At 36.8% G+C, this 24,125-nt stretch overlaps 1 protein-coding gene and 1 long non-coding RNA gene across 3 annotated transcripts in view; one reads left to right on the top strand and one right to left on the bottom strand.

Moving 5' to 3' along the window:
• The window catches only part of ACTR2 (actin related protein 2), a 37,485-nt gene extending 17,177 nt beyond the window's left edge, over positions 1 to 20,308 (bottom strand). The window contains exons 1-5 of one of the 2 annotated variants that reach the window (XM_012764944.3): positions 20,121 to 20,308; positions 11,709 to 11,819; positions 9,620 to 9,634; positions 4,974 to 5,189; positions 1,885 to 1,957 (exon numbers count right to left, since the gene is read on the bottom strand). In XM_012764944.3, coding sequence (XP_012620398.1) covers positions 1,885 to 1,957; positions 4,974 to 5,189; positions 9,620 to 9,634; positions 11,709 to 11,819; positions 20,121 to 20,168 — 463 coding nt within the window. In that variant the 5' untranslated portion in view covers positions 20,169 to 20,308. The remainder of the gene's footprint in view (positions 1 to 1,884; positions 1,958 to 4,973; positions 5,190 to 9,619; positions 9,635 to 11,708; positions 11,820 to 20,120) is intronic. The other variant, XM_012764945.3, reaches the window with a different exon arrangement.
• A 118-nt stretch (positions 20,309 to 20,426) lies between these two features.
• On the top strand, positions 20,427 to 21,835 carry LOC142870045 (uncharacterized). The gene is made up of 3 exons (XR_012918572.1): positions 20,427 to 20,599; positions 20,733 to 20,849; positions 21,206 to 21,835. It is a non-coding gene; the product is annotated as an uncharacterized LOC142870045 (long non-coding RNA).
• The last annotated feature ends 2,290 nt before the right edge of the window (positions 21,836 to 24,125 follow it).

Here is a 24,125-nt window from a genome sequence, read left to right as displayed (position 1 = left end):
CCGAGTAACAGAATGAGACTCTGTCTCAAAAAAAAAAAAAAAAAAAAAAAAATATATATATATATATAGTTAAACAAAATAGCTAAATGTCAGGAATTGAGAGAGGATATCTTCTCATTGGACAAAAATAAATTTATGACTATTGCTAAAAAAATCTGTTAGCATCAATTTTATTCAAATACAATTCAAATAAAATTCATTTCTGCAAAACTATCTCACTTCCACCCTGTAAAATGCAACTTTTATTACAGGTTTTAAGCTTAGACTAAAAAATTTTAATATATATTTTTCCAAAGTACTTTATAAAATAATTTTTTAAAATTATTTTTTAAAAAGGAAATAAAATTACCTAGATGCAAATAAGCACTCCCTCCCACCTGGTAAAGTAACAAGTCAGTTTTGATTCCTTCTTCAAAGGAAAAATTACTGACAGCTGACTATCATCTCCTTCAGGGCAAAGAGACCAAGTCTAGCTTCCTGTTATTAATATATCCTTTGTACTACACAGAACGCAAAGCACATGTTTTGTTTGGTGAACAAAAAAAGCTGCTTTAAAAATTTAACTTCCCTAAGTATTTTCTAAGTATCTATATGTAGTACTAAAGATATTTTTAATACCCAATAGGTATTTACTAAAGTAATATAGAACTAAAGATATTTCAAAAACCCATTATGTTTTTACAAGGTGATCTTTACTAATCCATGTGTAGAATAAGAACCATATTAAGTTGTTAATGTTCTAAAATAAAGAACCAAAGCAAAAGGATACATCGTTTCTAAGTATTATGTTATATACATACTTAAGCAGTGAGACTTAATTCAGGTATCAGCTCCATCAGAAAGCTGCTCTGACATGCAGAATCAAAATTATGCTTCTGTATATTTCTTTCTTTTTCATAAGTTCCTTCTGGGTATCTTCACACTTCAAATACCTAATATATTTGACAGCCCCATAAATTCTCCTTAAGTTCCTGCTGAATTTATAAGACTATCAAAAAATATAAAGAGCTCTGCCTACCCTGCCCAATAGACAGGCGCTAATGATAATGCCAAGAGAACAGAGTAGTCCTTTCCATTAAATCCACCTCAAAAGTTAGAAATACACTCCCCAATGTCTACCTTCTCCCTATTAATCTATTATATATTTGACAAGCATTATTTTTGCTAACATTTTTGGATCACTACGTTTTCTTTCTTTTACTCAAGCCAATCCCAAGGCCAAATTCTGTTTATTCTCTACTGTATTAAAATAGCCTAAAAGAGAGAACATACTATTTTTTTAAAAAGAAATTTTTTTAATCTTTAATCTTTTTTTAGTCTTTTTAAGTCTTAAATCCTTCACTGTTTAGTAAAGCAAATAAAAATATGTATGACGGCCGGGCGCTGTGGCTCACGCCTGTAATCCTAGCTCTTGGGAGGCCGAGGCGGGCGGATTGCTCAAGGTCAGGAGTTCAAAACCAGCCTGAGCAAGAGTGAGACCCCGTCTCTACTATAAATAGAAAGAAATTAATTGGCCAACTGATATATATATAAAAAATTAGCCGGGCATGGTGGCACATGCCTGTAGTCCCAGCTACTCGGGAGGCTGAGGCAGGAGGATCGCTTGAGCCCAGGAGTTTGAGGTTGCTGTGAGCTAGGCTGACGCCACGGCACTCACTCTAGCCTGGACAACAAAGCGAGACTCTGTCTCAAAAAAAAAAAAAAAAAAAAAAAATATGTATGAAATCTTAATTTTAGAAACAAAGTATTTCAAATTGTAGTATATAAATAACATACTTTTCTGGGATTTATAACAACTTATTGAGATATCAAATTTCTATGACATAAAATGTACTTAATAAATGTCTGCTGAATTGGTTTTTCTAAAAGTTAAGCTTCACCTACCTTGAGCATACAAAGTCAGAACTGCCTGGATGGCTACATACACACCCGAAAACTGGTAAGTTTCAAACATTACCTAAAAATGAAGAGAGAAAGGGAAATAAATTGGTATTTAGAATGTTACATAATAAATATCTATATGTTTTCTTCATGGTCACAGAGCAGATTAGTTGCCTGAAAAAGAATCAAAAGGAACTCGAAGAGTCCTCCATTCTCATCAGCTCCTCTTGCCTTTAAGTCGTACTGTTAGAAAGCTCCAATTCTGAGGACAGATTTTTGGATATATACTAAGTCTCCAAGCATTTCATAAGTGCTATAAAGCAAAGATTTCTGAATGTATTAGTTAATGGTTAATTAGTATGAAAGAAAGCTTTCTCCATTTGAACAAGACTTTCCTAATTCATGTCATTTAAGGGAAATACCTTTTAATTCAAAGGCAAAATATAAAAATTGCTTAACTACTGAGCCTTCCAACTGCTGTCCTCCAATCTGGGCTAACAATGCTCTATCCCCAGCAGTTCCCCCCAAAAAAGGAAGTAAAATGGGAAAACAAAGATAAAAATTAATGGCTAATTCCAAAGTGTTGGCAGATATAGAAACTGCTTGGTTGCTGAGCCAACCATCCCTACCGTAACTTTACTCCTCACTGAACTTCCCTGGAAAGAGGAGGAGTTCCCTTGTGCCCTCACTGGTCAAACCCATGCTTATTCTCTGTAGCCCAGGTCAGCTGGGAACAACCTGCATAATGTTTTTTGGTGATTTCTAGTGAGCACTTCTTGACTGGTAGGACTGCCTATCACTCTGAATATGTAGATATTAAGAAATGTTACAACTGGCACAATGACAATTATATAGAATTTAAATTTTACAACTCTGAAACACATACTCATCAGTTAAGCAATTAGATATTCTGACTAGTATTCCACCATCCTTTCTTCCCCCCTCCACAGGTGTGAAAATGGAAACAGTAATTAATACATATATGGCACATACCAAATCTGTTAATGAGATTAAAGTAGAACATTATCAATCCTAGCCAAATTTGCACTTATAAGAGTATTAAAACATGAACCATAAGAAATGACATGGATCCTTTAACTAAAACTATGACCTAAAATTTTCAAAACACTTAATATAAACACTGACTTTTAATTTAGACTTTAAAAATATTGTCTAACAATAATTTCTTCTAAACTTTTTTCAAAATTTCCATTAACACCTAAACATATTTATATAGAAAAAAATATCTACATTATGTAGTGACTAGAAAGCTACTAAAATATAGAAAGTTATCAAAAGTTTCATATATAATAAGTTTCATATATAATATAAAAGTTTCATATATAATAAAATGAGAATCTTTAAATTACTTATCTAAACTATTAGGAAGGAAGCCCTCTTGCTCTTTTTAACTGCTTACCTCATTAGCCTTTTCAATCCCTGCTGGCTCTTCTCTCTGTGCCCCTTGTCCTCTCATCACTGTCTACTCTCTCTTCCCTGGTGAATCCTATCATCTATATTCTGGTGACTCTCAAGTTTATATCTCCTGTCTTTTCTCCTGAACTTGATCTTATACATGTAACTATCTGACATTTCTGCTTGGATGTCTAATGAGGACCACCAAACTTAATACGTCCAAAATTAAAGCTCAGATCATTCCTTCACACTGTTCTACTTTTCTCAGTCCCCCACCTCCACTTCAGTTGATGGTAACTCCATTCCCCAGTTTCTCAAGCCAAAACCTTTAGGGTCATTCCTGACTCTCCCCTTTCTCCATTATCCAAATCTAATGCATGGGAAAATTCTTTGGTATACATTAGGACCTTCAAAATAGACCTACAATCTAGTCCTTTCTTATTGCTTCTACTTAACTACTACCCCAATCCTAACCATTATTATCTTTTAACTAAATAATTGACAAGGTCTCCAAACTATTCTGTCTTCCACTTTGCCTCCAGATGGTATACTCAACTCACAACAGCAATCAAAGAAACCTAAATCAGCATGTCCCTTCCCTACAATAGTCCCTCATCTCACTCGGAGTAAAAGCCTAGCTCCCACAAGGCCCTATAGTTACTTATCCAACCTCATTTTCTGTTGCTCTCCTCTCAACCACACTGGCTTCCTTGCTGATTCTCTAATTTGCCAGGCTTGTTCCTACCCTAAGACCTCCTTTACCTGGAATGCTCTTCCCCATATAACCTGGCTAACTCTCTTAACCTTTGTTTAAAGATCACTTTCTCAAAACCTATATATGACCACAACCTCTCACTCCCCTTACCCTGCTCTATTTTTTTTTTTTTTTGCCTTTAGCATCTACAGTTGGCCTTTGAACAACATGGGTTTGAACTGTGTGGGTTCACTTATACACAGATTCTTTTCAGTAAATCTCTCCTTCTTCCCCTCCCAACTCCTCCACTTCTTCCACCTCTGCCAGCCCTGAGACAACAAAACCAAACCCTCCTTGTCCTCTTCTTCCTCAGCCTACTCAACATGAAGACAATGAGGATGAAGACGTTTATGATGGTCTACTTTGATTTAATGAATAATAAATATATTTTCTTTTCCTTATAACTTTCTTAATAACATTTTTTCTCTAGCATACTTTATTGTAAGAATACAGTCTATAATACAACATACAAAATTTGTGTTGACTATGCTATCTGTAAGGCATAGTCAACAACAGGCTATTAGTTAAGTATTTGAGGGGTAGTTAAGTTTGCACTGGGGTGGGGGGAGTAGGTGCCTTTAACCCCTGTGTTGCTCAAGGGTCAACTGTATTACCTTCTAACAAATCATTAACCCACTTAATTAAAAACTCAATTAACTTAATTAACTCACAAAATAATTTATTTTGTCTATTTTCCCCTACTAAAATATAAGTTCCATGACAGAAGGATTTTGTTTTGTTTACTGATATATTTTACTTATAATAAGGATGGGCATATAATATGTGCTCAATAAATAGGATCTAGAAGAAAACAATTATTTTATTCCCTTTATCCATAGCAACAATAAGAAAAAAGAAAGAATTTTTTATTTAACATTACATAACAGAAACACATATATGCATAGTCCATCTAAAAACTTACCTCTACAATCTTCTCTCTGTTTTTGGTTGGGTTCATAGGGGGTTCTGTGAGTAAGATTTTACAATTTCTGGTATCTATGTTAAGTTTCTCTGGTCCAAATGTATAGTCCCACAGGTGTTTCATGTCATCCCAATTTCGTACTATGCCATTTTCCATAGGGTAGTTCACTTCTAACATTGAGCGTAACTCACTTGCCTCATCACCAACCATAAGATCCTAGAAAATTATATCAAAGTTTTAGACCAAATTTTTGCATAAAATTATATTCATTCCCATATTTCAGAAAACTTGGCAATAATTAATTTTAATATTTTTGGCACTTTCAGATAAAGTTTTTATTCCACAAATTAAAAATCTTTTCTATCAAGAACAATGACTTGCAAAGTTTAATCATGGATAATAAATTTTTATGTACAATGTGGTTTAAATCAATAAATTGACCTTACCTTTAACACACATGTTTCCAAAAGAAGAGCATAAGCACAAATAAACCCCACATTTTCATATTTTGGAGGGTTTTGTATGAGGTTTCATCTGTTTCTTTTGCTCAAATGTTCAAAAAATAAGGCCTGTGATATGTGAAATAGTACATCAGGGGAAAAAAAAACTTGCAGGAAAATGCTCAATGCATGCAGCACATTTCTTTGTACTAAATATAAAAATGATAAATGTAAGTACTATAAAGCATAATGAAAGAAGCAAAAAAATATAAATGATTGCTTTATTACTCTATAATATATATGTACCAACTAACATAAATTTCACAAATTTCTACCTACATATGGAATTAGAATATACTAAGTTTCTACATATGCCTCACCAAGATAAATGAGAATCTGTGAAGATAAAAAAAATTAAAACAGGCACACAACTCATTCTTGAAAAGTATCTCATTAGCAACATTTTCAATCTTAAAATGTAATATTGGAAAACTATGCTATCACACATGAAGTGTAACACAAGACTTATCTCTAATGAGAGCATACTTAAAAGGACTCACATTTGAAAAGTTACATTTAGTATTTATTTATTTATTTATTTTTGAGACAGAGTCTCACTTGTTGCCCAGGTTATAGTGAGTGCCGTGACATCAGCCTAGCTCACAGCAACCTCAAACTCCTGGGCTCAAGTAATCCTTCTGCCTCAGCCTCCCAAGTAGCTGGGACTACAGGCATGCGCCACCATGCCCGGCTAATTTTATATATATATATTAGTTGGCCAATTAATTTCTTTCTATTTATAGTAGAGACGGGGTCTCGCTCTTGCTCAGGCTGGTTTTGAACTCCTGACCTTGAGCAATCCGCCCGCCTCAGCCTCCCAGAATGCTAGGATTACAGGCGTGAGCCACCGCGCCCGGCTATATTTAGTATTTATAATAAGGCTAATAATGATGTCCTAGAACTTAAACTTCTTTTGTTGCCAAATGTGTCTGTCTTAAAAATCAAAAAAGAAAGAAAAAAAATCTCATTTTCAAAAACAGCTAGTTAAGATGTTAAATAATTTAATTTCTACATGTGCAGATTATTCAACTTAAATATCTAGTATCAGAAAAAGCCATTTGCTACTTAGGTATACTATTTAAGTTTAAAGTATGGGGAAATGAAGAAAAGCTGCAGCAAAATTAACATGAGGTGTCTTAAAACAAGGGATTGAAAAAAAGATATACATTCAGTTTTAAACTTTTTTTTTTTTTTGAGACAAGGTCATGCTCTGTTGCCCAGGAGTTCAGTGGCGTCATCAGAGCTCACTGCAACCTCAAACTCCTGGGCTCAAGTGTTCCTGCTGCCGCAGCCTCCTAAGTAGCTGGGACTACAAGCACATGCCATCACAATGGCTTTTGGTTTTTTTTGGTAGAGATGGGGGTCTTGCTATATTGCTCAGGCTGGTCTCAAACTCCTGACCCCAAGAGATCCTTCTGCCTCTCCTTCCCAAAGTGCTAGAGTTACAGATGTGAGCTATTGTACCCAGCTGAGTTTTGGACTTAAAAAATAAAAAAAAGATCAGAGGTAAAACCAGAGTGAGGAACCTATGAAAAAAACAAATAGATTTCTGGGAAATCCACTGAAGCAACACAAAAAAGGAAAACAAAGTTAAAGCAGATACTAGAAATGTTCACTAAAATTTTCTGTTGCAACTGATCTCTTATAAAGTTAATTTACCACAACTTATTACTCAAACTTCTTAAATATTAACTGCTTAGGATCTTCTATGAGGAATATGTAAAAATCTATATTTGTGAACTCTAGTTAATGACATGTATATGTTGAAGTATTAAGATAGAAGTATACTGATATATGCAATTTACTTTGAACTTCCTCAAAAAACAAGATGCACTGAGGGAGGGATAGATGGACAGATATGTGATAAATCAGTATAATATATATTAATGTCAGAATCTAGGTGATACATATATAGGTTTCACTGCTAAATTCTTTCAACATTGTTGTGTATTCTAAATATTGCTTAATAAAATGTTAGGTGAGAAATCTATACCTGCAAAAGTACATATACCACTTGTGGTCATTAACAAATCTAATTTAATACCCAATTTTGTTACTTTTCTCTGTATCTTAGGTGTTGTACAGGATAACAGATTAGATAATTAGATAGTCATAGAATCAATATTATTTAAACCAATTTAGAATAAGTCTGATCTGATTTCAACAGACTATTTACTTTTTATTCTGTGTAAGAATAGGGATTTTACCTGACCCAATGGCAACTCAAAATATTAATGAAAGCCTCATGTATTTACTTCTAAGACCATATATACTACAAAGGATTAATGAAAAGAAACACCTGGCATTCAGTATTCTTACCTTCCTCTAAACAAAGAGGACATTTATTTATTTTGAGACAGAGTCTCACTTTGTTGCCCGGGCTAGAGTGAGTGCCATGGCGTCAGCCTAAGCTCACAGCAACCTCAAACTCCTGGGCTCAAGCGATCCTCCTGCCTCAGCCTCCCGAGTAGCTGGGACTACAGGCATGCGCCACCATGCCCGGATAATTTTTTCTATATATGTATTAGTTGGCCAATTAAGTTCTTTCTATTTGTAGTAGAGACGGGGTCTCTCCCTCTTGCTCAGGCTGATTTCGAACTCCTGACCTTGAGCAATCCGTCCGCCTTGGCCTCCCAGAGAGCTGGGATTAGAGCCGTGAGCCACCGCGCTGGGCCCAAAGAGGACATTTAAAATGAAAGGAAAGTATTAACTTATTTAAGAAGCACAGAATTTCTTGAGTACTGAAGCTATCTAATTTAAAAATTTACTATATCTAAAATTTTAAATCAAAAAATCCTAAAACCTATGATCTTCTAATTTCAACTTCCAAAACCCCAAAATGCTAACGGTGTTATGTAACTTGTTCTCATCACTCAAACATGTTATAAGTGATCAGATCAGGTCTTAGGTTTTTATTAATACCACCTGTCCCACTAACTTGACCACAAGCCTAAACCATCATCTATTACCCAAAAGAATGAAAAATCACAGTAGCTGTCTGAAATGCTATTTCAAAGGCACTTACACTTCACAAAAAAAGGGAAGCATAGATAAATTTGCCAAGAACCATTTTCAACAACGTCACCTCAAATTAGAAAATAGAGCAAACACAAATGTAAAACCAAAATTAAATCCCTAAAAGGAAATTTCATTAAAAATGTTTGTTAAATTAAGCCTACACTGTTCTCAACAAGTACACCCTTTTTGTAATTCCCTTAAGACATTAAGACAAATACATCTTTTATTTAGAATATAAGAATTTAAATGTTTTTGTTTATTCAAAAGAAAACCTTGCAAAGTTACTGTTACTAGCTAAAATATATCACATCATTACAAGTACTTAATATTAATTTTTGTCGGAGCTTCTTACAAACGATATTAAAAACAAACTTGAAAATACCTTCTACAGAAGCACTCAGACTACCACACAAAAGAGGCAAATGTCTGAAATGAGCCCAGTAAGCTTCTAGTTGAAAATAAAATGGCACCACACAATGTTATTTATTTGGTGGGGGAGAGGGATCTGTTGTTTGTGAAAAGCTTTACAGGTGCTTTACCTTTTTCTTATTTATCCTTAGTTTGTCAAATCTGCTCATCAGTAAGGATGATAGGGAAACAAGTCATTCTTATTTATTTCTCTTTTTCTATCTATGGTTCATTAGCATATTAAAGTTTTACTCAGTTTACTAAGTACATGATACTGTACTGGATGCAAATATATACACAGGCTAAGACAGGCAATGTTCAATTTAACAACAGTCAATAAAGTGATTTATCCAAATGTAACAACTTCCCCAATTTTCTGAATCACACATATCCTATATAAATAAAGCCATTTGGTTTCTAATATTATGCACAACACATTCCATTTTAATGATAACATTCATCTACAAGAAAAAACAAGGAAAACAATTCAAAACTATGTTAGTAATTAGTTCTTGTTTGGTCCATTGTATGCAATCAGGAAAGTATAGGACTTAATTAGTTGCTACCAAACTGAAGCAATGAAAAAGATTAAAAATCAAAGTACTTAAAATAAAAATATGAAATTACCCCCCCAATACTAAAGGGACACAAAACAACAACTACTGTCCCACCAAGCAAAAGTGGAAAACAAACAGAGAGCATGTGTGTAACCTCACTTACCATCTTTTTGTTATTCTACTTCAACAGGTCAAGAAAGGTGAAGAGAGAGAAGGTAGAAGTAAAAGTCAGAAAAGGCCTAAATAAAATCCTCACTGAAATTTTTAAACATACAAGCAATAGAGACAAATTAGGTTGAGGTCAGATGCAGTATTACCATATTTAATGGAGTTAATAATTAGGGCCAAATTAACATGGACAGTTATTCCTGAATGAAAATTAACTCATTAAATGATTTAAATTTCCATTTCTTTTAGTCTACACCACATTTTAGCTAATAAGACACAAAATGTACAAGTCAAACTACTAAGCACAGAAATTCCAAAAAGTTTAATTCATTGCTGATTCTAAGAACGTTAATTAAGAAAAATAAATAACAGCAAAGGTATAGCTGAGTAGGTAGAGAGTTAGATAGTTCAGGGTTGTTTTTCCAAGCTCTAGTATTCAAGTTAAATTTGACACATTTCTTTTACTGTTTTCTACTGGAAGAACAATTTAACCTTGGAGGCTAAAAAGACTGCAGAGTGAATAGGACTGAGCCAGTAGAACACAGAATGACAAACCATATAAGCAAATGCTACTGGAGAATTCCTTGGCAAAAATGTCTCATTAGAATATTGACAAGGCTGATTTGTATCACTTGGCCTTAAAAAGAAAGAGGGTGTAAAGAGATGTCCAATTATTTGTGCCTATGTTGGAGAATAAAAATGGCTATACATGATATATCTTCATACCTCAAACAGGTTATTGTCTGTAAGCACGTAAGAAGCCATTTTTCTTTAAAAACCTGACACTAAATAAAAACTCCAACTTCATTAAGCAGTAGTTTATCCTACTATCAGCTAAATTTCAAGTTGGAGTTCATTTAAGATAGAATTCAATCAGAACGAAAGCAGTTCACAAAAAAATAAAGAATTCCATAAATTTCCCAAAAGAAAAGACCCTTAAAAAAATTATTTTGAGTGTCTCATTTTATTTTTTGTAACACAACAAAGGCCAGAATAATTAATTCACTACTTTAAGTCTTTGAAAAACTAGAACGGAACCTAAGTTTCAGTTTCTATTTTTATTCTTTGTGTAATTCAATTCTCTAGTCCCAACTGCAGAGAGCTAAGTAGCAAATCTCTATCACCTATTACCACCTTCCTAGGTATCTCAAACAAATGTTCCAAAGAGGTACTCCCCAACTCATTTCAAATGACTCATAAATTTATAGTTCACTGAAGTCTTACCAAAGACTATCCAGATAGGACCAACAATGCCAGCTTGTTCACAAATAATGCACTATAAAAGCCCCTAAATTCGAATGCATTTGTGTAACTTGCTCCCTAGGCCACCTGAAGAATTTAAAGTCAATTGGTGACCACTGTTCTTTTGATTGTTCTATTTCTTTCATTCTTCTAAAATAATGTAACTCCCACTTGATCTCTGATCTCCTTAATAAGAGAGAAAAATCTGTCATCCTTAATGTAGAACCTTTCATGTTAAGTACAGTGAGTAAGTAATGCAAACTTTCCCTCCTCTCTCCATATGGTAAGGTAGATGAGAACAAGGCCAAATAAAGACTTGCATGGCTTTCTTCTGCACATTATGGAAATCAGCTATATTAGTGAAAAGAGGAACCAATGAGATTTACATCCTGTGTTTTTCTGCCTACCTATATAAAAAAGTAGGGGGATCAGGTCATGAAAACATAGAAAGAAAAAGTCGTCTAAGGTCCCAAAGAGACACTAACATATAATGACAAATACATGCAATTGAAAGACATAAAAATATCAGGCTGATTTCTTTTAAAAATTAATAGGAATTTGAGTCACTAATACAATGTTTCCTATCAATGTAAAAAACTTAACTATTTTACTCCAAAGAGTAATGGCATCAAGCTATACATAAACAAAATCAAATGAAATTAGCTTCGGTTTTTGTGCTCTTGTTCACATATTGATATAAATTTAAAATATAAGAGATTTTGCTCTCTCCCTTTGCTTTTCATGGCACTATATTTTAAAACTACTTAAAAGAACTGTTAAACTACTGTTAAAAGAACACCTTACATGTCTTGATTATCATTTATCAATAAATAAAATATTACCTTGATTTCAATGTTTCCCACTTTGGTGGTTGATCTGATAATAGGTCTTCCAACCAAAGCTGGGAAGATGTGTTCTGGAAAGTTAGAGCCTGCATATCCACACTTCACAAACTGGAAAGAAACAGAAAAAGTAGGTTAGTGTCAAGGTGTTTAGTACATTTATTTAAAAATGGTACCTGAAAAACACCACTTTGCATTTATACAATATTTTAAAAGTAGCCATCTATTGCATCATCTACTTTTACTTCTTTCCCCTCACAATGGAATATATTGAGTATTGATCTTTTTACTTCTTTCACAGAACTGATTACTTCCAGAGTTTATGCTTATTTACTGCTAAATTAGTGCCTAAGTCCCCCCACTAGAGAGAAAGCCCCACAAGAACAGGGAGCTAAGCTAAGCAGTTTGTACTGGAGCCTGATATCTAAGAGGCCCTGGCACACAGTGGTCACTCAAGAAGTATTTGAGGGACGGACAAATTCACTGAACAAATGCTAAGTATTTTTAAAAAGAAAAATGTTAGAAAATTAACAGAACTAGGCCGAGCATGGTGCCTTATGCCTGTAATCTTAGCACTCTGGGAGGCCAAAGCAGGACTGCTAGAGGTCAGGAGTTTGAGACCAGCCTGAGCAAGAGTGAGACCCTGTCTCTACTAAAAATAGAAAGTAGCCGGACAACTAAAAATATATATAGAAAAAAAAATTAGCCGGGTATGGTGACACATGCCTGTGGTCCTAGCTGCTTGGGAGGCTGAGGCAGGAGGATTGCTTGAGCCCAGGAGTTTGAGGTTGCTGTGAGCTAGGCTGATGCCACGGCACTCTAGCCTAGACAACAGAGTGAGACTGTCTCCGAGAAAAAGAAAATTAACAGAGCTAAAGTTTCAATTCTAAAGTAGGATTTCATTCATCTTGGACAAATCACTTAAGCAATCTCATTTTCCAGAATGGGAAAACCAAACGGCACTTCGAGCAGCATCACCATATCATGAAAATAAACATCTATTAGGCATTTCTGGCTATTTACATTTTTATATTTAGAAAAACATATTTAGTAATACCAGGTAACATAATTTCATATTTAGATGGTGTATTTCTCTGAGGAGAGCATATCATTGATTCTAATACTTCCATTTTGTGCATACAAAACAGATATTCTAGGAGATTTAACAACTACAGTAAAACTTAAAATGTAACCAAGGGTTTTTAATTCTCATACCAATAATACAGTCTGTTTAGTAAGAACAGACATTGCAAGGAAAAAAGCAATTAAAACTTTCAGAGCAGGAGGAAGAAGCTATATAAGGAAATGTAATCATAGTCTCTAGGCCCTTTAACAATATAAGCTATGCTATACAAGGATTTTTGTGTTTACTGATGAATCCCAAGTACCTAGAACGGTGTCTGGCACTAATTAAGTATTAAGTAACTGACCAATAAACATTAAAAGTTTTGCTGTTGACAGTATGACACTATGATTATTTTTAAATATAAATATATTTAGCATTCAGAAAAAGTCTATTTTTCTATGGGTCTGGGCATCATACATTCTTAGAAGAATTAAGGATAAAAATAGTACCTGAATGTGATGCATGACTGCAATAACACAAAGATGAACAGAAAATATTAGTGTACCTGTCGACGGAAAGCTACTATGGACAAGAAATTGTTTTGTTTGATATGGTAAAACTTAGCAACATATTGAACTGACTTTTGACTAGCCCTCCAAAATATAACAATTTGATATTTTCAAAATCTCTACAGCAACCTTGTTGGAAATGTTGATGAACCACATTTAATTATAAATAGCCTAGATTCAGAACATCCTGCCATCCAGAATTGCACTTGTCTTTTTAAAAACAGAGCTTTTTAAATCTGTTAAAGTAATGACAAATAGATTAAGCTTTTATGAAAAATCATTTGAAATTAGGAAGTTTCACATTCCCAATATCACCTGAATTCCTATCCTCTCACCTCATATTTACACTTTAGAAACTACATAAGATACACTATTCAGATATGTTTTCTTCCAAACTCACAAAACCTTGTCCTGGTCAGTTTACAATTGAGGCACCTAGGCTACGGCACTTTTCAGGTAGAGCTACCCATTTCTAAAAGTATAATACAATCCTTACTGGATCATTTTTCACAGCCAAAGTTAGTGTGATACAATGGCATATGCAATGGTGCAATAGATAACCTATTAATACATGCTCATATTTACCACCTCACTGACAGTGGTTGACAACGAAGAACTAGAATACATTTCCCACCCCAAAGGAGCATTAAACAGAATTCAAGAGCATCAGTTCATTTTTTCCTCAATGTTTTCTCAAATAATTTATTAATGTGACCTGGAAGGACTTGGAGGAACAACTACCTTGGAGGAAAAGATTAATACCTTTTTTGGTATATACAAACTAAAAGAAAAAAAAGAAGAAAACCTCCCACTTTTCTCTCCCAAATAACAACTCTATTGTTAAGTCAAAATCCAGATCACTTGATACGAACTGAAAAAATATGCAAGGGCAGAGAATGTGTTCTTATCATTATCCCAACTGTACCCAAATTTCTTTCTTTCTTTCTTTCTTTTTTTTTTTTTTTTTTTGAGACATAGTCTCACTCTGTCGTCCAGGATAGAGTGCCGTGGCATCAGCCTAGCTCACAGCAACCTCAAACTCCTGGGCTCAAGCAATCTTTCTGCCTCAGCCTCCCAAGTAGCTGGGATTACAGGCATGCGCCACCATGCCTGGCTAATTTTTTCTGTATATTTTTAGTTGGCCAATTGATTTCTTTCTATTTATAGTAGAGACGGGGTCTCACTCTTGCTCAGGCTAGTCTAGAACTCCTGAGCTCAAATGATCTGCCTGCCTTGGCCTCCCAGAGTGCTAGGATTACAGGCATGAGCCGCCACGCCTGGCCGAATCTACAAGTTTTTAAAGGCCATTGTCAGAATACTAAATGTAACTAAATGATTTTATTATGTGAGAAATCATAACAGAAGATGAAGGTGGAGGGAGGAGCCTGGGATGAGGCATAAAGCTAAATCACAGTGCAGGGAGGAGGCTGCTAGGTTGGTATGTCTCCCCTCTCATTCAGAGCCACATACACACTGGATACACACTACATGGCAAAGCAGTAATTGTATCACTCAATTTCTAACTGTAATTGTTCAGATGAGTAGCTCATATCTTAAAATTCTTGTTTCAGTATATTTTAGCAACAAAACATTTGCCAAGTGCCTAAGTTAGAAGACAAAAATTGAGATCCTTTAAATTATTATTTTTTTAAAATTGTAAACCCACTATTACTGCTTTAAAAAGAAATAAAAATTTGGCTTTTAATTAAAACTAAATATATCAATTACTTATTAATAAAACTATGTATTCTTCTTAAGCAGCTTATTGGAAGCAGATACTGTCATGGAATCCAGTACTAGCATTCCTACAGGATACATAGTAGATATTCTGTCAAAATAGCAAAAACTGCACTATTTCACATTACTTCAAAGGTGAAAGCATTAACCCTTTGCACTCGCTTGCTTTTTTCTCGATTCCTTTATTCTACTCAGGATTTAATTTTTTAAATACTCCAGATTTTACAAAGCACGGCAGTAGAATAAAAAACTGGAGTTTATTTTCATACAAACTTATTTGGATTTTTTTATATTTCAAATTATTGATACATTCAAAGAGTAATTTTAATCTCTATAATTTTTGCTGTGTCTAGTCACATTTGACATCGAGTGCAAAGGGTTAATAGTTATAACAAGAATCAAAATAATTCATTTTTCAATATAAAGCTAATCAACAGTCTACTCCCTTTCTAGCCAAAAAAAAAAAAAACCCAGTATTTAAAAAAATCTAATGATAAAATACAAAGAAAATACTCCTTTCTATTCTTTTGGTATCATTTTAATTCTTGAAATTCCTCCCCCATGCCAATCATTTTAAGACCTGGTGACTTAGTTCTCTCATTGTGTGCAATAAGGCTGTGTTTAAGAAATAGATTTTACCATATATAGTTTCCTCTTCATAGCAATGTGGTTTAAACTAGCTCCCTTACTTCCCACTGAGTCATCAAATGGTAAGAACATGAACAGTATAATGTTCTTTTAAGCAAAAATAAAAAAATTCCCTCTACATCTGATCTAAAAGTACCTTTTTCCCATCAAAAAAATAAAGTGGGGTGTATATAGTCTCATTTGGGCTTATTTAATTTGCATTTTCCCCTTATAAATTTTACCTGCTGGTATTGATATATTTATTAATTTAACTGCTTAGTGACTATTCTCATCTTTGATAAAGCAGGCTGCAATCAACTACAAATGTCTATACAAACTATAACTGAAAATATAATTAAGCTTCTCTGTATGACTAGACCTTATTAAAGCACTGTGCCAACAACATAGTAGGCACTGGGCAAAATCTTCATTTTGTTGATGAACTAACTCACTGCTGATGAAATCATCCAAGTTTGGTTTCAGGCTACATAACACCAGGGGCCTGGGCCCAACTCTTGCAGGGTACCTAAACCCAGAGCCTCACAGATCTCCAGATTTTCAAGTGCCTGGGTCACCTTCAGTGCCTCGATTTTAGAAGGTAAGTTTAAATGGTTTAAGAGGCAGAAGTGCATAAATTTTTGGAATCAGATGAGTTTTCCTCCTGTCAGCCACTTTAAAGAGACACTGGTTGAGCTGATAAATGATGAGAAAATGGAGCAGGACCAACATCTGGCATGTGATCAGAAAAGCAAACTTACTCTTAGAGCATTCAATTTTTGGCCTGCTAGAGGGGTCAAAAAAAAAAATCATCGTCTCAAATAGCCCATAATTTCAAAACCTAAAGCATGTTAGGGAGCAAATGAAAACACTTAATGGTAACAAACAATTTCTATGAACTTTTGAAATTAAGTCTGAATGTCTTCTTTAATATTTAATTGTAAAAGAATCATTGTAGGCTGGGCGTGGTGGCTCATGCCTGTAATCCTAGCACTCTGGGAAGCCAAGGCGGGCAGATTGCTCAAGGTTGGGAGTTCTAAACTAGTCTGGAGTGAGACCCTGTCTCTACTAAAAATTGAAAGAAATTGACCAACTAAAAATATATATACAAAAAAAAATAAAAATTAGCAGGGCATGGTGGCACATGCCTGTAGTCCCAGCTATTTAGGAGGCTGAGGCAGTAGGATTGCTTGAGCCCAGGAGATTGAGGTTGCTTGCTGACACCACAGCACTCACTCTAGTCTAAGCAACAAAGTGAGACTCTGTCTCAAAAAAAAAAAAAGTAAAAAAAAAAAAAAAGAATCATTGTAACTTCAGGTACCTAAATAAAATCAAGATGACTATGTCAAGTATAAACTATAAGAAACAGAACATAAAATAGTGGTTCCTGGTCCTCTATATTTTCAGAAACATCACAGAATTCCTGACTGTTCTGTGATTCACATATTATATCAGAGCTGTTTCTTTATTTGAAACCAATCATATCTATAGAAAATCTGGATAAAATTTAAAAGTAACTAGGAGAGTAACAGCAAATACAGAAATTTTTATTTGAATTAACTATACTTTTCAAAAAATAAATGAACTATACTTTTTCATTTGTGTCATAGTAACTGATCTTTGGTCGGTTTAAAATACTTAGAACAGTATTTTAAAATTATAGATTAGTTTCACATTACCTCCCCACCCATGTCTCCCTAACTCCACCTTTCCCCTGAAAAAAATAAAATTATGGATTAGACCGAAGGCTAATCAATAATATATTACAGTCAGTCTTTTTTTTTTTTTTTTTTGAGACAGAAGCTCACTTTGTTGCCCAGGCTAGAGTGAGTGCTATGGCGTCAGCCTAGCTCACAGCAACCTCAAACTCCTGGGCTCAAGCAATCCTGCTGCCTCAGCCTCCCAAGTAGCTGGGACTACAGGCATGTGCCACCATGCCCGGCTAATTTTTTCTCTATATATATTAGTTGGCCAATTAATTTATTTCTATTTATAGTAGAGACGAGGTCTCGCTCAGGCTGGTTTTGAATTCCTGACCTCGAGCAATCTGCCCGCCTCAGCCTCCTAGTGTGCTAGGATTACAGGTGTGAGCCACCAGGCCCGCCTATAGTCAGCTCTTTAATGTTAGCTAAACTAACAAAATAGTTAACATAAAAATTTGCTTATGGTTAACATTCCTTTCTAATTGAATATCAAAAAACCTCACATATGGCCGGGCGCGGTGGCTCAAGCCTGTAATCCTAGCTCTCTGGGAGGCCGAGGCGGGCGGATTGCTCAAGGTCAGGAGTTCGAAACCAGCCTGAGCAAGAGCGAGACCCCATCTCTACTATAAATAGAAAGAAACTAATTGGCCAACTAATATATATAGAAAAAATTAGCCGGGCATGGTGGCACATGCCTGTAGTCCCAGCTACTTGGGAGGCTGAGACAGAAGGATCGCTTGAGCCCAGGAGTTTGAGGTTGCTGTGAGCTAGGCTGACGCCATGGCACTCACTCTAGCCTGGGCAACAAAGTGAGACTCTGTCTCAAAAAAAAAAAACCTCACATATACTATACAGAGTTTATTACCTATAACCTCTTAAGAAAGGAATCCATTAAAATAGAACTGGCTTGAGTTTCTCTTACGAAATTTTATTTTTTTAACTTTTGTTTTTAGAGACAAGGTCTTGCTCTCTGGCCCAGGCTGGAATGCAGTGGCAAGATCACAGCTCACTGCAGCCTCTAACTCGTGGACTCAAGCAATCCTCCTGCCTCAGCCTCCGGAGTAGCTGGGACTACAGCTGTGTGCACATCACCACCCCTAATTTTTAAAATTTTTTTGTAGAAACAGGGTAAATGAAATATATGTTTATCATTTAGATTAAATATAGCTTAAGAATATATGCTTTGTTAAAAACAAAACTACATTTTTCCCATAATTCAGAAAGGTCATGAAATCCTCCCCATCTTGCTTCCCTCATTTATTCCTTGTCTCATGGGTAACCACAATGAAATGAACATTTCTTATGTATCCCTCCAAAACTTTCATATATAGATACAAGTCTGTGGACATATAAATATCTTTAATAAAGAACACACACATCAATGGAATCATTCTAAAAGGTTTTTTTAACAATAAATCTTAGACATGTTTCCACAGCAGTGGATCTATATTTTTCTAAAGTAATACATTTTGAATAAATGTTCCATTATATGACAACACTCTTTTTATTCTAGTCCATTTTTAACAAAGTTCAGATGATGCTATAATAGTTGTTTGTAAAAGTCTGTAACAAATTCAACCAAGTGCAGTATTATGACAAGAATACCAGCTCTTTTTTCCCCTGAACAGTCCAGCTTCCAAAGTGTCTTAAAGTTCAAGTAAAATCTATTTTAATTCATATGTCACATTTGTGGGAGAGGGGAGAAAAGTCACAAATGTTGCAACACCAAAATGGTGAGAATCACTACAGAACTCATCCGAAAGAAGTAACAGTTCCATATTCTAACTCGCTGATTTTGCTGTCCAAAATACATTTTTTAAAAATGGAAAGGTAGGACAGCTTTTGAAAGAAACAACTTTAAAAGAGTTTCCAAATCAGAGCTTTAGTCAAATTTTTACTATTTTTGAATCTTAAAGACTAACATTATCTGTATTCTGAATCTAAGGTGACAAAAGGGGCTTGGAGGGGGGATCAAAACTGATAAACTTCCCCCAAGGTCAGTGGAATTAACATTTAAGGCTTGCGGGGGGAGGGGGGGGCCTAGGTTTCCCAAAATCATCCAATAGAATATGCTGGTCTCTGCGGGCCTGCACCTGGGCCAAACTACCGGTACGAGCAGGCAGAACAAAAAAGTAAATGATGCGCTGCCGATCTGGCCTCCCCTTCCCTTGAAAAAACAAACAAAAACCCCTATAAACCCTCAACGGACACCGAGAAAGGCCTGAGGCCCATTGCATGACAGCACTTCCCCTTTTTAAAGTAAACCCGTTTCCTGTCTCCCGTTCCGTATCTTCAACTATACAGGAAGAGGAAGGCCTCTAAGTCTTTCTCCTTTTCACACACCGGCGACCCAGGGAAATAGAGCTCCTCTCTAAACACGCAAACCCCTCCGGGCACTTTGGCGAAAGTAGCCCCGGCTCGTGCACCCCGGCCCCCGACGGTCAGCCAGTGGGATATGCATCCAGCGCCAGTCTCTCTCGCCGCCCTGACCCGGAGGGCTGCGGGGGTGGTGGGCTTTGGGGATGGCAGGCTCCGGGGACACCTGGGCACGGCCCGCTCTCCCCACCCACACGCCCGCGGAGGTGGGACGTGCCGCCCGCGCCCCTTCGCCCCGAGGGCCCACAAGTGCAGCCCAGGGCGCCGAGGGCCCGCGCGGCCCCAGCACGTCCCCGCCCGGCCCGTGGCCGCCGCGGCCTCCTCGCCGGGTGCTTACCCCGGTGCCGTTGTCGCACACCACCACTTTCCTGCCCTGGCTGTCCATCGTCCGCCGGGGGAGAGCCGCTACCACCGCACAACCTACGCCGCCGCCGCCCGGCCCTTTTCTCTTCCTCCTCCTCCCTCTCCGCGGCCCCTCCTTCGGCCCAACTTTCTTCCACCGAACCGGAAGTTGGCGCCCGGCTCCGCCCGCCACTTAATTCACGGCCTGTGCGGAAGGGGTGGGACGGGAGGTAGGAAGCCGCGACTGGCAGCGGTGAGCTCCAATAAAAAACGGAGGAGTGTCGCGGCCCCGCCCACGACCCCAGGTCCCTCTCTGGCGTCACGGCCGCCGCCCACCGGGGTTCTTCCTCCCAGCTTCTGGTTCCCCGCGCTTTGCCCGGCGCTAATGGCGGCCGGTGTTGCGGGCGCTGCGCCCTTCTCCCTAAGGTATGGCAGGAGTTAAAGGCGTCGCTTAACGGACTGCAGAAAACGCAGGCAGGTGAAGGGCACGGGTCTGCCGCGAGGTGGCAGTGGAATGTGGCAGGGAAGCTAGCCGGGAGGGCGGGAAGCAAATCTGGGGGTACTTGACCCCACCATTGAACAAGGCTTGTTGTATCATTGCGTCTAGGCGTTTTCAGTGGACAGAGCTGGGATGGATACACACACGTTTGTTTGAAATCATGCATTTATTCGATACTTCCAATTGCAGCCCAACCCTTCTTTGCCCGAGTTGCTCTGTGGTCAGGTGAGCGAGAGCGGATATCTACGTTGCTTGGCTCTTCACTCACCGCTTCCTTCTTACAGCAGCCCCCTATTGCTTCACACCTTTTCAATATATGTGCCTGTTTGAACCCAGAGCGTCGGCTTTGAAATCAGACAACTCTAGTTTCAAATCTGGCTCTGCCACTCAAGGGTTTTGTGATTTGGGCATACCCTTGTCAGTGCATGGGGATAATAACCTGTACCTCCTCTGTGGGTTATGAGGATAAAATTCTATGCATAGAGTAAGTGTTCATTCAGTGGTAGCTATTTATTATTCTGTGCTTTTGATCCTATTCCGTCTGTAATGCCACAATTTTTTTCTTTTTTATCATTTGGCAGATTTCTACTCTGCTTTAAAACCCAGCTTGTCACATCCTTGAAGACTTCGCTAATATTCTCAAGATGCTCTTTACTACTTTTCTTTGCTATTAATTTACCATGGACATATGAATAACATTATTGTGCTTATTACACTCAAGGAGTGTTTATTGGATGTGTGACATTAAAATTCACATTAAAAATGCCATTATTTTTGAGAGATGAGAACTAGAATTTTGCCTTCCACATGGCTGTACACACACAACTAGAATAAAACTTGGAACATCAACCCCCAATCCACTATTCTTTCTATAATCTAGCTACCTCTCAGTTTTCACTTTTTTGTTTTATTAGACCAGTGGTTTTCAAACCTTTCTAAAGGCATACAGTCCTTTGTTCAAATTTAACCCCAACACACAGGATACATAAACATAAAGCTTGGTTGGAAATTTGAAGGGTTAGGATAGGTAGGAGGCCTCAGAAGAACATTTCTTCTCTTCACCTGCTTCAACAGTCCTTGAGATACCTCGGCCTGCAGAACAATCTATTCATAAATTCCTTGAGTATATGTATCTCTTACTTTTGTGACCCCAGTACCTACCATTGTATAATTTTTCTGGAAGTACATTAAATTGGACTCAGCAAATTGAACTCAAGCATATCTGTGTTCTTTTCTTTGTGGAATTAAATCGATTACTGATTTTTATTTTTGAGAAATAACATTGTTTTCTTTGGATTATAAAAACAATGTATGCAGATGATAGAAAACACTGACATCTTTTCAGTGCACTAATGAAAATGCTCGACTCCTTGACCTTGCTAATTCAGATATATAATAACATTATTGGTAACTGGCTTCTACCTACTACACCAGGTATATCCTGGTCATTTCCCTTTCTTCATAATAAACTGATCCTAAATTTTAGACAATTGAATGTTTTGGGGAGGCCTTCAATTCTAACCTTCTGGTAAGATTTTATATGTATTATTCCACACAAAAACCTTGGTAGGTAGATATCCCCATTTTACACATTTTGAGAAAATGGGGGCTTTAAAAAATTAAGTCTAGCAAGGTCATTGGCTATATTGATACATAAATCAGTTGTATTTCTATATACCATCAGTAAAGAATCTGAAAATGAAATTAAGAAAACAATTCCGGCCAGGCGCGGTGGCTCACGCCTGTAATCCTAGCCGAGGCGGGCGGATTACTCGAGGTCAGGAGTTCAAAACCAGCCTGAGCAAGAGCGGAGACCCCGTCTCTACTATAAATAGAAACAAATTAATTGGCCAACTAATATATACAAAAAATTAGCTGGGCATGGTGGCACATGCCTGTAGTCCCAGCTACTTGGGAGGCTGAGGCAGAAGGATTGCTTGAGCCCAGGAGTTTGAGGTTGCTGTGAGCTAGGCTGACGCCACGGCACTCACTCTAGCCTGGGCAACAAAGTGAGACTCTGTCTCAAAAAAAAAAAAAAAAAACAATTCCATTCACAAGAGCATAAAAATAAACTTAATGAAAGTGACATAAGACCTACACTGAAAACTTTAAAACATTGCTGACAGCCAGGCATTGTGACTTATGCCTATAATCCCACCACTTTGGGAGGTAGAAGCAGGAGGATTGCTTAAGGCCGGGAGTTCAAGACCAACCTGGGCAACCTAGACCCTGTCTCTACAACAAATAAAAAAAATTAGCCAGATGTATGGCACACGCCTGTAGTTCCAGCTGCTCAGGAGGCTAAGGTGGGACGATCGCTTGAGCCCAGGAGTTTGAGGTTACAGTGAGCTATAAGTGGGCCAATGCACTCTAGCAGAGTGATACACTGTCTCTACAAAAATATAAAATTGCTGAGAGAAATCAAAGATCTAGATAAATACACCATGTTCATGAACTGAATACTCTCCATATTGATCTATAGATTCAGTATAATCCCTATTAAAATGATGGCAGGCTTCTTTTCTTTATTAGAAATTGACAAGGCCGGGCGCGGTGGCTCACGCCTGTAATCCTAGCTCTCTGGGAGGCTGAGGCGGGTGGATTGCTTGAGGTCGGGAGTTCGAAACCAGCCTGAGCAAGAGTGAGACCCCGTCTCTACTATAAATAGAAAGAAACTAATTGGCCAACTAATATATATAGAAAAAATTAGCCGGGCATGGTGGCTCATGCCTGTAGTCCCAGCTACTTGGGAGGCTGAGACAGAAGGATTGCTTGAGCCCAGGAGTTTGAGGTTGCTGTGAGCTAGGCTGACGCCATGGCACTCACTATAGCCTAGGCAACAAAGTGAGACTCTGTCTCAAAAAAAAAAAAAAAAAAAAAAAAAGAAAAGAAATTGACAAGTTTGATCCTAAAATTTACATAGAATGCAAAGGAACCAGAATCGATAAAATGATTTTGAAACAAAAAAGTGGACTTCCACTACCTGGTTTCAAAACTTAAAAAGCACTAGTAAGGAACACAGTGTGATACTGACATAGAGATAGAGGTATAGATCAATGGAACAGTATAAATAGTTAAGAAATAAACCTTTATGGTCAATTGATTTTCAAAATGGTGCTAAAAGAATTCAGTGGGGGAAGGGTAATCTTTTCAACAAATGATGTGGGAGGAGGAAAAAAACCTTTGACCTTTATTTCACATTGTACACAAAAGTTAATTTAAATGAAAATGATTTGTACCCTGAACAAAGAACACTTAACAACTTAATAAGAAGACAAATTACCTAATTTAAAAATGAGCAAGAAATTTAAATAGTTATTTTACAAAAGAAGATTTATGAATGGTTGAGTTCAACATTATTAATCATTAAGGAAATGCAAATTGAAAGCATAATAAGATACCACTGCATACCCACTAGAATGGCTATAATCAAAAAGAAGATAAGTTTGGTAAGGATGTGAAAAAATGAATCCTCATACATTCTTGGTGAGCATATAAAAT

Source organism: Microcebus murinus, chromosome 3, assembly GCF_040939455.1.
Source record: "Microcebus murinus isolate Inina chromosome 3, M.murinus_Inina_mat1.0, whole genome shotgun sequence".
Taxonomy (NCBI): Eukaryota; Metazoa; Chordata; class Mammalia; order Primates; family Cheirogaleidae; genus Microcebus; species Microcebus murinus.
This window is presented reverse-complemented; position numbering and strand designations above follow the sequence as displayed.